The sequence below is a fragment of the Rhinolophus sinicus genome, chromosome 4 (genome assembly GCF_057876585.1).
Source record: "Rhinolophus sinicus isolate RSI-liver-muscle chromosome 4, RSI-T2T, whole genome shotgun sequence".
In the NCBI taxonomy this organism is placed as follows: domain Eukaryota; kingdom Metazoa; phylum Chordata; class Mammalia; order Chiroptera; family Rhinolophidae; genus Rhinolophus; species Rhinolophus sinicus.
Window position 1 is genome coordinate 35,431,237 of NC_142504.1, and position 14,468 is coordinate 35,445,704.

Genomic DNA, 14,468 nt, shown 5'->3' on the forward strand with positions numbered 1-14,468 from the left:
TCCCACCAACAGTGTACAAGGGTTCCCTTCTCACCACAACCTTGCCAACACTTGTATCTTGTCTTTTTCTGATAATAATCATCCCACCAGGTGTGAAGTGATAGCATATTATAGTTTTGATTTGCATTTCTCTGAAGATTAGTGGTTCCATATGAATTTTAGGATTGTATTTTCTATTTCTATAAAAAAATAGCTGAGGATTTTAATAGGGACTGCATTGAATCCATTGATAACTTTGGGTAGTATGGAAATTTAAACAATATTAATTTTTCCAATCCATGAGTAGAGGAAGTTTTTCCATTTATTTGTGTCTGCTTTTTACCTTTCATCAGTGTTTTATAGTTTTCAGTGTGTAAGTCTTTTACCTTCTTGGCTATGTTTATTCCTAAGTATTTTATTCTTTTTGGTGTCGTTGCAAATGTGATTGTTTTCTTAATTTCCTTTTCAGATAGTTCATTATTAATGTGTGGAAATGCAACTGATTTTTGTATGTTGATTTTGTAACCAGCAACTTTAAGGAGTTAATTTATTAGTTCTAACAGCGTTTTTGGAAGAGTGTTTAGGATTTTCTACATACAAGATCATGTCATCTGCAAACAGATAATTTTACTTCTTCCTTCTGATTTGGATGTTTTTTATACTAGGACGTATAGTGTGCTGAATAAAACTGGTGAGTGTGGGCAGCCCTGCTTTGTTACTCATCTTACAGGAAAAGCTTTTGGCTTTTCATCACTGAGTGTGATGTTAGCTGTAGGCTTTTCATACGTGGCCTTTACTTGTCAAAGTAAGTTCCTTCTCTACCTAATTTTGTTGAGAGTTTTTATCATAAAAGAATGCTGATTTTTTTCTAATGTTTTTTCTGCATCTATTGAGATGACGATGTGATATTTATTTCATTCAAGCACACTGATTGACTTGCATATATGGAACCATTCTTGAATCCCAGGGATAAAACCCACTTGGTCATGGTGTGTGATACTTGTAATGTAATACTGAATTTAGTTTGCTAATATTTTCTAAAGAATTTTTGCTTCCATGTTAATCAGGGATATTGGTCTGTAGTTTTCTTTTTGTATGGTGTCTTTGTCCGGCTTTGGTATAACAGTGATGCTGTTTCTCATGAAATGAATTTGGAAGTTTAAGAAGGATTGGTATTATTTACATATTTGGTAAAATTTACCTGTGAAGCTATCTGGGCCTGGACTTTTTTTTGTTGGGAGATTTTGATTGCTAATTTAATTTCCTTGGTCTATTTAGGCTTTCGATTCCTTCTTGATTTAGTCTTGGTAGGTTGTCTGTTTCTAGGACTTTATCCATTTCTTCTATTATTGTCCAATTTGTTGGCATATAGTTATTTATAATACTATCCTTAATCACTTTTTTTGTGGCATTTGTTGTGAAGTCTTCTCTTTCATATATTATTTTATTTGAGTCTTCTCCCTTTTTTTCTGAGTCTAGCTAAAGGTCTGTCAATTTTGTTATCTTTTTAAAAAGACAACTCTTAGTTTTATTATGTTTTTTCTATTATCTATTTCATTTGCCTGCTCTATAATCTTTATTATTTCCTTTTTTCTCCTAATTTGGGCTTGGTTTGTTCTTTGTTTTCTAGTTCCTTGAGGTGGAAAGTTAGGTTGTTTGAGTCTTCTTTTTTTATTGTAGGCATTTATCACTGTAAGCTTCTCTTTTAGTATTGCTTTTGCTGTATTACATAAGTTTTGGTATGTTGCATTTTCATTTTAGTTGTCTTGAGAAATTTTTTAATTTCTCTTTTGTTTTTGTCTTTGACCCAGTGCTTATTTCAAGAGTTTGTTTTTTAGTTTCCATTGATTGATGAGTTTTCCTGATTTCTTTTTGTTATTGGTTTCTAGTTTTATTCCATTGTGGTCAGAAAAGACATTCCGAATGATTTCTGTCTTCTTAAATTTAAGACTTGTTTTGTGACTTTGCATGTGATCTATCCTGAGAATATTGCATATGTGCTTGTAAAAAAAGAAAAAAAATCTCTGTCTCCTCTCAATACTTCACTTTTGGCCACCAAATGTATCGTTTTTTTTTTTTTTTTACCCCACACCACTTCTCCAATTCTTTGCAGACTAACTGTGTGTGCTACAATTGAATTCAATTCTGACACTGTCTACCTGGAATTAGAAACAGATCTAACAGGTTGAGGACTCCGTCCCACAAGACTGCACTGCCTCCCTGTCCCCACCTTAGACACCAGTCTAGGTTGTCATCTGAGCTTCGGACCCACCAGCTATTAATCAGATGTTCTACCCCTCCTCGGGATGAAAAATTTGTTAGAGAGGCTCACAGAACGAAGGAAAACAGTGTATTTACTAAATTACTGGTTTGTTATAAAAGCATATAACCTGGGAACAGCCGGATGGAAGAGATGCAAAATATGGGAGAAGGGGCATGGAATGCCCATGCCCTCTCCCAGAACCCCCATGTATTCACCAACCTGGAAGCTCTCTCAATTTCATAGTTTAGGATTTTTATGGAGACTTTACTATATAGGCATGATTGATTAAATCATTAGCTATTGATGACGAAACTCAATGTCTGGTCTCTCTCACCTCCCTGGAGGTTGAGGGTAGGGGTGAAGTTTTAACTCTCTAATCAATCATATGGTTGGTTTCCTTGGCAACCAGCCCCCTATTCTGTGGTTATCTAGGGGCTTTCCAAAAATCACTGTATTAACATAAACTCAGATGTGGTTGAAAGGGACTTATTAGGAATAACAAAAGACACTAATATTTATTACTCTGGAGCTATTATAGGGACTGAGAATAAAAGATGAAATATAAAAAAAAAGATGTTCTGATTGTTGTTATTGACTAGGAAATTACAAGAGTTTTAGGAACTCTGTACTAGAAATGGAACAAATATACAGAGGGTGCCAAAAAATGTATACACATTTTAAGAAAGGAAAAACTGTGTTAAAATTGTAATAATATATACTGATAACAAAATATGAATACAAGTCATGTTTGACTTCTGCAATTACAAGAGGTGCTCAAATGGTTACTATCAACATCCAGATACTTCTTATTATGGTGAACTATTGTTTCAGCAATGTTGACCAAAGTGTCCACTTGTATCGCTATGCATGCCATTTCAATTTCTTCCCGAAGTATGGCCAGTGTAGCTGGTTTTCTATGGTCTACCACATCCTTTAAGGTCCCCCATCGGTAGAAATCAAGGGGTGTTGAGTCAGGAGAACGTGAGGGTAACTCAACCCCACCTCTTTGTCTTATCCATTGTCCTGGCAAATTCTCATTGAGGTAAGCTCTCATGTCTTGGTGGTCTTGTGCTCCTCGAATGACAACCGTGCTTCTGCCATTTTCTTTGCGTGTCCTGCCTGTCGCATGGTGACACTAGCATTCATTTGATTAATGCCATCTTTTCAATGAATGTCATACTACACATTGCTACTGTAATTCAATTCAACTTCAAAAAGTAATACATAGATAACATCACTTAAAATGTGTATACATTTTTTTTGGCACCCCCATATATTTCTTATAAATCACAGTATCACAGCACTTGAAAAGAATATATATGCTGTTATTGGGTGGAACGTTCTGTGTATGTCTGTTAGGTCCATTTGATCTACAGTGATCAGCGGTTTTTTAACAAATGTGTTGCAATGTGACTTTCATAAATACCACCCAACTAGAACTAAAGAAATGTATTAAATGTGAATGATACATGAAACTCAAGTAGTTTTCTCCAAGACAAAATTTCATAAATTAATATTGAAGCAGTATTTTTTGCCCTTAGGAATGCTATAAATTTTGGGAAACAATATTGGTTAGGAAATACCTAACCAATATTGGTTTTCAACTCCTTGAAGAAAAGATGAATAAGGAATTCAACAGTCTGCAAGTATAAAAAGAATACTGTATGAGTAATAATAGATGCTAGTGTTTTCTCAGACTAGGTCAAAATAGAATGGGTTCAAATCACAAAAACAAGAATTTAAGTTTAGATACAAGAATGATTTCTATATTTGAGTGATGGACAAGATTACCTTCCAAAGGACATTTGTAAGTATCATTTCTGGACTACTGAAAAGAAAAAGACATCGAGAGAGCTTTCTTCCTGGTGTGATTTTGAGGGAAGACAATTGGCATACATAGCTCTAGAGGTAATTTCCTCATACTGTGATTCTATCTAAGTGGGGTACAGTAATACTCACCAAATGCTGTCCAATGTACTAAAAAGAAGTACATTATAGCCTAATCCACTCAGAAACTGCTTGGGGTCTGTTTTCATTACATGAAGAATTACATCCACTCCTTCAGTTCCAAAAATTTCCTAAGAGATTTATTTAAAATTATTTCTAGAAATAAATAATCCTTTCCTTTCCCATTTCATCCTGTTCCCTAAAACTTTTTCTACCAGAAAAATACAACAGTAGTAGGAAAATACTCCTTTTAACACAATATTTCCCCCCAAAACTTGTATTCATTTGTTCTCAGAAATTTAAGACAAACTATTGTAAAGCTAATTATTTTAAGAGAAAGGATCAATCAATAGACCAGCTTAGTTTACCTTTATATGTTTTGTTCTTCCCTTTCTCTCTCTTTTAGAAAAACAAACCATAAGATTTTCTTCCACGGTAGTTAATCATCATGTCAGATGAATACTAGATAAAAACAATTGATTTAAGAGGCTAAAATTCTATCATGGAAGATATTCTAATGCTCCCCAAAGAGAAATAAATATATAAATGGTAGTTAAAACTTTAATAATTTATATGAAGTTATTACCAGTTAATATTTGTCCCTTGCTAATTACCTTTCTCATTGCCTTGTTGTTCAGTTCTGCTTCCCAGTAAGCAAGACCGTATTTTTCCAGAAGAGCACAGGCAGAGTGGTAGAATATAAGCTTGAGAAGTTGCATCAAAGCTTGGAGCTAAGTATGCGTTTATTGTTCCTGTTAACTCTCCCTAAATTCCCTCTATTGAAACTTTCATAATTTTTTAGTTTTACCTTTTCAATTCTGTCTCTTATTATTTAAGTTATCAATTTCTGAGACTCAGAGTTTGCTATGGAGTTAAAAAAGATCAAAGGGAATTAGCTCTTTTTTTTTAACTTTTAGTTTTAGGTATGAACCGAATTCAAACCCAAAACAGCATTCATAATGGTACAGCTCAATTGGGAGAACTGTTTGCCCATTTCTCAAACACATACACCTACTTTATGATCCATCAATTTCTAGGTATTTACCCAAGAGACATGAAAGCATTATGTCCACAAAAGGACTAGTACAACAATGTTCACTGATGCTTTATACATAATAGTCCCAAATGTTTATTAATAGGGCAATGGAGAAGCAAATTTTGGTATAGTCACACAATGAAATACTATTTACCAATAAAAAGGAATAAACTACTACTGATATATGCAACAACATAGACATATTTCAGAAATATGATGCTAGACGACAGAAACCAGATATGAAAGAGTACTATGATTCCATTAATATAAAGTTAAATAGTCAAAACTAATTTATGGGGATAAAAGTCAGAAGTGTAGTTTCCTGGAGTCAAGTGGGGAAATGGTTAGTAAGGGGCATGAAAGCATTTTATAGAGCGTTAACAATATTCTATATTTTAATTGGGGTATTGGTTAAATTAGTGTATATATTCATTAAAACCTATTTAAGATCTATATACTTTATGTAATTATACTCTAATTATAAGAGAATATTAAATTAAATATTCACAAGATTAAAGAACATCAACATTTATGGACAAGTACTAAGAAAATGTTGAAAGTGTTAGGTGATTGAAAGCTCTAAACAAAACTTTGATTCACAGGCATACATACCTTCCTAGGAATATTATGTTCACAAAGACCAGATGAAATAAGTAATATATCAGATTGAATTTCCAAAACAATGGCCTCTTCCTTGTCATTAGACTTGCTAATTGTATTTTTAAAGATTCCTGGTATGAAAAAATTTAAAAAATGTAAAGTTATTAGATACTGTATTTTTATTTTGATCAATTACTGTTTTGAAATCCCTTCTTAGAAAATTTCAGCTAGAGAAACCATTTTAAAAGGGTCTATTTTTATTGCATAGTTGCCTAGAAGCTGCAGACAGATGATGACAGATGGATTCTTTGAACTCTTAATAAATCAGTAGCCCCATCTATATAGAAGTTCTAGTACAGAATTAACGTTGAGTCATTAAGAGGCCCTAATAACCTGGTACTTTGCTCAGTAAACAAAACCGTTTAAAAATATGAAGTTTCATGAGGCAGAAATGAGTGCCTTTGTAAATATATGACCACAATGCCTGATCATAGCTTGCCTCATCTCTTCTCCTCATGGCTAATTGGGTCCATTTTAATCCAAGGTGGAAGACCTCCACAGGTATGTTTTCCGTTCTTGTTACTTCTTTCTGCATCCTCTCCTTATGTCTATATGAAAGTGTCCTCAACAATTTTAGGTAGCAGTATTCCCATGTCCTTTAAAATCTGTCCCTTGTTTCTAATCAAAATTTTAAAAGACATGAAAACAGCCACTTATGCTGATGGAATGATATTTACAATAAGATTTTGCCTCAAAAAGGAATTTTCCTTTAGGCTTTAAATGAGGAACAAAAGTCATTTTCTTCTGTTAAAGAGGTCACTGGCATTAGCAGAAGGTGTGGAGCTATTTTCCAAAATAGAAGGACCATGGAAATCAAAGGCTATCTTCACAGGTGGCCCTGAAGGGATGATTATTGGTTCTGTGAGGATGAAATACAGGTGGGGGATCAGACCCAGGGAGGCCAGCTGAGCATGCTGGAGACCCAGTGCAGGGGCAGGCCACAGACGGAGGGAGCTCCGTGCCTTTATCAGGAACACCTTATAGGAAACCCAGCTGTCTGCCCACAGGTCTGCTTCTCCTCTCTAGATGATCTCATTCTCCTTTCTACCTGGGTACAGGCACATCACTTTCCCATGTTATGTTAACATTGAATTATTTTCTTTATAATTCACTATCCTTTAATTAACTCCCTCCCTTTACCCTCTCCTTGTTCTATTCTAAATCATCCGATATATTTTTTTCCAGATTCCTCTAAAACAGCATTATACACATAACTTCCCTGATCAAAACTACGAGTGGTTCTCCATACCTAAAGAGGATGGAGTTAAAACTATTATCTGCCACTCAAAACTCTTTCTGGGTTGGCCCCTAACGAGACAGATAATTAACCTTATCTCACAGTATCTGTCTTCATGAAACTTTGACTCCACTTAAGCTAGCTCTGAACACATCATCATGTATATTTTAGCACCATGTCTCTGTTCAGGCTGTCCCTTTTCCCCCCTCTTGAAAGTAGCCTGCCATTCCAACTCAGTAAAGGTTCCTGTTCAGATTGCCTCGACTTGAAAACTTCCCAAATCTTTTCGTTTCTATGGTGTTTATTCTGTGACTCGTTAGGTGCCTTACTGATGGAGCATGGTAACGCACGCTAGCTTCTATGATATACGTCTTTTCTTTTGTTCTCATTAAGGGCAAGGTCGCCAGTGTCCGCTCTGTGCGTGTTTGTAATCCAAGTGCCTATACGGAAGGTGTATAAACACGTACATTTACAATGCAGTTATATTTGTTGAGCATATTACTACTGCAGAGCCCTCTGTTAGATTCAATAAGAACTCACATGATAAAGATCAACTTCTTTCAAGTTAAAGGGAGAAGGTGCTAAGAAAAGAACCCTTGCTATTTGTTTTCCCATTTCCCTGCCCCACTTCCCACCCAGGTAAGGTTAAGACTTCTTCTCGGACATATGGGAACTGTATTTCCTGACTCCATCCAGTTAGGCTAGGGGTCTTAGGACTGAGTTCTGTACCATGGAATGTGCACACAAGTGAGAAAATCTACTTTCAGGTTTGGTCATCCTAAGCAAACTCATCAAGGAAGTGAATATTTCTGCCCGGCCCCCTTTTCGATATCCTTATTTTGCTTACTAGTATTATTATTAGAGAGCACCACTCCATTCCACTAATGAGAGAAGAGTAGGCACTTCAATTTAATAGGCAGAAGAGTTTCTGAGGAGGCATTTGTAATTAATTGACATCCAGCAAATTATGTCACTTACTCAGGAGGCAAACACTGAATATGAATATGACTGAAATAGCTCTTACTTTTCAAACAGAAAAGGTTAGGGCTGGAGGACTATTTATTTTTTACTTAACAAAAGGTAAAAAGCTTTTGTGTGGGTTTCTGAATTTTACACTGACCTCACATGTGATGTATTTTGGGGATAAAGTGACTTAGCATAGTTGATTCTAAGTTGAAAATCAAGGATCTCCTGATATTTCATGTTAGAAAAGAAGCTCCAGTGTACATTTCTGTATGTACCATTGTATCAGTGTTCTGGTACATCAGATGCACTGATAAATGTAATATTATCCTCTTTTAAAATGACTCCAAAAGGCTTGGCCAGAAAGTGGTGATCTTATTATTAGAAGAATGAAACAAACAATAGCCCATTAAAAAAAAAATAGCCCTAATAAAATAGTACCTGAATTGAGAAAACAAATGTGTAAGGGATGAGTTTCAGTAAAGAAACTGATTTCTAGCAACAATATGAAACAAAAATCAAGAAAATATTTAGGAGTGTCTCAGCTATAAAAACAAAATAAATTTGTAGAAAACATTGCAAACAAAACTTCTAACTTATATATAGTCTACTTCCATCAGTACCAAACATGCTATGTTTACCTATCAGTTGCTGAATTGCTCTCTTTTCACAAAGGTCCGCATTTACAGTCTCATCCTCAAGGGAGACCATGGCTCTCAGGAGCCTTAAGGTGTAACGCATATGGGCGAGCTTGTTGCCACGGCCGCCTGTACCATGAAAACTGTTACCGTGAATAAAGAAGGAATCTGTAAAGAAACAGTAATAATTTACTTTCATCAAGAAACTTAAAACATTTCAAATGATAAAACTGAATATATCAGACATCTTATATCTAACTATAAGTTGTTTTTTAGAGAAATATTATTCCTTCCCCTTCCTCCTTTTATTTCCAGAATAGAAATACGTGCTTTTAAATATTCTTCAAATGTATCATATTGTATGTATCTTTTGTAACTTGCTTCTGTTACTCAACATTGTTTTCCAAATTATTCACATTGTCAAAAGTAGATCTAGATTGTTCATTTTAATTGTTTTTGGCATTCGTCTTAGAAATAAATCACAGTTTTGCCATTCACTAGTACAAACTGCTACAACGAACATTCTGGTTTATGTCTTTTCATTCCCACTGAAAAGAGTTTTGCCATGTGACACCATGTGAAACGAGTTTTGCCATGTGAATCATACAGGTTATACCCATATTGAATTTTATTGAAGTTGCCAAATTGTTTCCCAAAGTGGTTATATGGATATAATGTGTAAGACTAATAGAGTCTTCCCAATCTGTTGAATGCGAAATGGTAGTTCATTGTTATCTTAATCTGCATTTCTGATTACCAATGCGGTTGAAAATCTATTAAAGTCTTTTAGAAAACTGAGATTTTTCTCTGTCACTTGGCAGTCTCTCTGTTTACTTCTCTACAGAGTTATTTCCTTTTTGATATGTAGGAGTTATGAACCTGGATTCTAATCCTTTATCAGTCACAGGGGTAGTAAATGTCTTCTCTCAATTTGTAGATTTATATTTTACTCAGATTTTGTCATAGAGACATTTCTAAGTTTTACAGTAGTTAAATGCATCAGTCTTCTCCTGTATAGTTTAAGCTCTTCTGATTTTTAAAAATCTTTTCTTACCCTGTTATCATAAAGATATTTTCCCATGTTTTCTTCTAATAATTTTACAATTTAACTTTTCATATTTAAGGCTTTAATTCATTTTGTAACTGATTTTTTTTAAACAAGGTGAAAGGATCTAATTTTATTTTTTCCCCTGGAGGACCAACTGCCCCAGCACCATCCTTCCCTCATTGACTGGCAATATCATCTCTGATAAGGCCAGAATCCCATACATTCCATTTCATTGGTCTATTCCTGGCCTCGTACCACACAGTTTTAATTAGTATAGCTTCATGGTAGTAGGTCTTGAAAAATAGCAAGGCAAGTCCTCCTTTTTTCTTTATAAGGTTGTTTTAGAAGTAGCTCTATGTTTAAAGATAAAAAAAAAAAAAGTTCAAAATACTGTTCTGAGTATTGTGTATTGGTTAAAAATGTGGGTCCTGGAGCTAGACTGCCTGCATTAAATCCTGGCTCTGCCACTCATTGTTTGGCTGGGAACAAGTTTTTTAATTTCTCTTATTGATTTCTACCCATCCGATAATCAGGGATAACAATAGTACCTATAACTCCTAGATCTGTTGTGTGGACTAAATGAGTTAATACTTGTAAGGTGGTTAAGACCTACCACATAGTAGGTACTCAGTAACTGTTAGCTATCAGTCTTCCTCTTATTAGGCAGCCTTTTGTCTTTTGCTTACAGTCTTCGGTAAACATAAATAGTACGATAATGATACTATCTTCTGTAAACATGAATGATATAAAGGATAGGAGAATTGTTTCATTTAGTGTGGAGTAATTTAACAAGACTAAATTTAGTAACTCAGCGTATTAGAAATTAGAGAAAAAAATGAGCTATCATGTTTTTCCTCTCTCATGGATACATGAGTGATATTCCTGATCGAATGAAAATGCACAATATAAAATTATTTCTAGAGCAAAATACTATCAGAAAAGAATGCAGTATCTTCTTTTTATATTTTTTAAAAAGATGTATTTCTTATTTCTTTTATAAGAATTATGAGAATTGAAATAAAATATTCAACAAATTGGGATGCTGCTAATTTGGTAGACTACATGTGGCATCATTACTTCTGATGTGAGATCTGGATTTTAAGCCCCATGAAGGTAGATTTTATTTATTTTGAACATAAATGTATCTTTAGCTGCTAAAACAGTATCTGGTACCTATGGCACATTCGACAAATATTTGTTGAATGAATAATTAAAATATTGCCAGGACTTAGTATAATTGTTGGATAGGCCTAATTATACAAAACTTTATGGCAGATTGTATGTATTATTTTTTTTTCTTTACTGAGAGGTGTGCATCAGCTATAGTTATGACGTTTATTGTCTGATTTTAAATGAAATTTCAGATCTTTTTTTCTTAAAACATGTGAATAACATCAAAATCAGAGGAAGACAGATTTATGTTTTACTCTTTGCTTTAATTTTTTAAATATTTTTCTATGCATATTTTGAAAATTCAATTAAAATATGTAGTTTGAATTTTTTATTAAATTCATTGGGATGACATTGGTTAATAAAATTATATAGATTTCAAGTGTATAATTCTACAATATATCATCTATATATATTGCATTGTGTGCTCACCACCCAAAGTCAAATCTCCTTCCCCATATATTAGATTAGAATTTTGACAGGAATCTTGAAAGACCACTCACCTTCGCTCTCACACCATTTTAGAAATGCCAGGATTCGAGCATTTCCCTGGCACAACATATAGTCTTCTATTAATAAAGGAGCCACTGATGACAAAGTGGCAATTGCATGCAGTTGTAATTCTTCATACTGTGCTGCGGACCATTCAATTATTTTGTGTTTCTCAGGCTTTTTAACATAGGTAAACAAAGCCAAAACAACTCTGCCATCAATTAGTAGCTATGAGAAAGGGCAGGCAGTATTTTGTTAAAAATCTAAGAAAATAAGATAAAACATTTCCAATTTGATATTTTATTGATCATTTCAAAATATTTCCTTCCTAAAGATCTCAACCTATGTGAACACCCAAAAAAGATAAAAACAACTTAATAATAACAACAGTTGGCTATGATCCCCTCTTTCTGTGATATGTACTCTGTAGCTGACAATAAATAATATAAAGTAAGCATTATTTTTTTAAAATCTATGCTGCTTATATATGTAGTTTAATTCCTCCTTATCTTAAAACCACAGGAATAGAAAATTTGGGGCAAATAAACTGCTGGTATTTCTCTCTTCTCTCCTTTTTTTTTATTTTAAAGGAAACATTTCACAGACTCAAATGTGTACTATAAAAATCAGTTTTGTCTGAAGTAATGACTAGGGCTAATTTTTAAGCACACACAACAGGACTTATACAAATATTCTGTCCAATGAATGCCAGTCAGATCACGAGTCATATTTAATTACATGCCTAGAATTTTAAAATTATATTAAATTCATGATTTCAATAAAAATAAAAAAAGGATGCATAGCTATTATGTGACAATCAGTTATTAATATTGTAGCCAATGCTGATTGATGCATACTTGTGGTTCACAAGATAGTAACACACCACGTGCTAAATTCTATTCAATTTTCTTTTCATTTGGCATTATTCTATAAAGACTTATTCACAATAATGTCTATGAATTTTTCTCGGGTTTCTACTAGTCCACATGAAAAGAACACAAGATTTAAGATTGAGAAAACAAGAATGACAAGTAGTTCTAGCATTACGGTAAATAGTAAGTGGATAACATTTTTGAAAAAGTCTATAAACTGCAAATAACAGTACACATGTTCATTATCACTACTATGACCGAGACACTAATATATTTAACACAAAAAAATTAGTTGATTCCACTGCTTGCAGTGGAAGCTTTAAGAAGCTTGCCATAGTGTTTGTGCCATTTAATTCTGTTTCAATTTAAACTGGTAAACTATAGTGTAAAAGTTATTTATTATCTTTATATGTATCATGTTAATAGTTATGTAATATTCTATTATAACAAGAAACCGTATTTTATTGAATACTTTCTATTTGGCATTCCAGAAAATACACTGAGGTCGTATAGAGTATTTATTTTTGATATAAATGATAGTTATAACTGTAAAGACAATTTTTCTTTTTCTGAGCATTTTTTAATTATATATTCCTCAAGGCGGCATTACCAAGAAAATCTGAGCTCTTTTAATTCTCATAATAATTCCACGAAGTAGGTATTAGACCCATTTTGAGGTTGAGATACCTGGGATTTAGAGAAACTAAACAGCCTACCCTAACTAAAGCCTTAACCACTATGTTATGTCACCTTTATGTTATCATTAATAATATTGATAAAATGAATTCCCAGTTCTTCTTCATGGTAACCCCTTGGAGCTTGAAAGTGTTTTAGGACTAAAACGAAATTTCACTGAATGCAGCAAATAACTAATGAAACTGTTAGTAGGACATTTTTTCTACCACTTTATAGTTTACAAAGCCTGCACCTAAATCTCACAATAGCCCTGTGAGCAGGGCAGAAGTATTAGAACTCTCCTTTTACATTAGGAAGAACTGCGCCTTAGAAAGTTGAGGTAATTTTGCCAAGGCCACAGAGCTAGTAGGTGATAAGACAGAAGTGAAATTTTAGTCTATAGTTCTTCAAATTACATCATGCTGTTATATAGGATATTAAGTATTAAGATAAATGGAGAAAAAGCAGGTTCATAAGGGTTTGAGATTGGCGGCACAGAGGTTAGCATTCATTCCTCCAGCAGAATCAACACTTGATTCTATGGTCAGAGATAGACTATTTGGCTGGATGGGCCTATATGGGTCTTCTTTCATTTTATGTTCTCTTACTGAGAAGATTTAAATATGTAAATAAATCTCAAGGGTTCTCCTGCTTTTCTTTGGTTTATGGTTTAAATTTAGGTAAGTTCATTATTTACAGATAAGCAAAGGAAATTTTGAAAACAGTAAAATTCTGGCCAACGAGAGTTTGTTACTTTCTCTGGTAAATCATTTACAGTCATGACTTTTAAAATGTTATACTACAAAGTGAATTGATTTTAATTTTTGTTTTGATTACTCTTTACCTGTACAGTAGGTAAATCTTTACATAAGATCACAATTATATTGAATAGCAACTTCTTCAACTCAAAATCTTCATAGGAATTAGAAAGCTTAAGACCTTTTACCAAAGGATTTTGACTTTTTACTGTAAGGGGACAAAAAAAAAAGAAAGAGTAAAATAAAAGCTAATATGATGTATTAAGATTTATTGAGATAATTATAGATTGAAAATTTTATGATTTTACCTTCATTAAAGGTTGCAAATAGTATCAAATCCCTGGTAAAGCCACATTCCTAATATACACACACAAAACAAACAGAAGGATAAATTAATTAATGGAAATTAAGTTACAGATGCCCATATTTACCTAACATATGACTATCAGATTTCTCTTGTCATTCATTTGATTAACAAAGCACTAATAATAGGAAGGGATGAAAGCAAGAAAATAAAAGCATATAGCCAGATCAATTTTTAATTTATTAAACATTAAAATTATTTGTGTAGGTTCTAAGAAATAGTTTACATTATTCAAGAATAAGATGCTGTTTAAAATTTGGTTAAGAATGCAAAATGTATTGAGTACAAGTTACGTATGTAACTCATTATTTACACCTTCAAACAACAAATAAGGGAAGAAAATAGTTATTTTCAACACCTATTCTT

At 33.4% G+C, this 14,468-nt stretch overlaps 1 protein-coding gene across 3 annotated transcripts in view; it reads right to left on the reverse strand.

Annotated features, from left to right (window-relative positions):
- CFAP69 (cilia and flagella associated protein 69) overlaps nt 1-14,468 on the reverse strand; it is a 58,553-nt gene that overhangs the window by 16,884 nt on the left and 27,201 nt on the right. For all 3 annotated transcript variants that reach the window (XM_088797769.1, XM_088797771.1, XM_088797772.1), the window contains 6 exons: nt 14,047-14,095; nt 13,825-13,946; nt 11,445-11,661; nt 8,727-8,891; nt 5,838-5,956; nt 4,202-4,320 (listed from right to left, as the gene is read on the reverse strand). In XM_088797769.1, the coding sequence (XP_088653895.1) occupies nt 4,202-4,320; nt 5,838-5,956; nt 8,727-8,891; nt 11,445-11,661; nt 13,825-13,946; nt 14,047-14,095 (791 nt within the window). The remainder of the gene's footprint in view (nt 1-4,201; nt 4,321-5,837; nt 5,957-8,726; nt 8,892-11,444; nt 11,662-13,824; nt 13,947-14,046; nt 14,096-14,468) is intronic.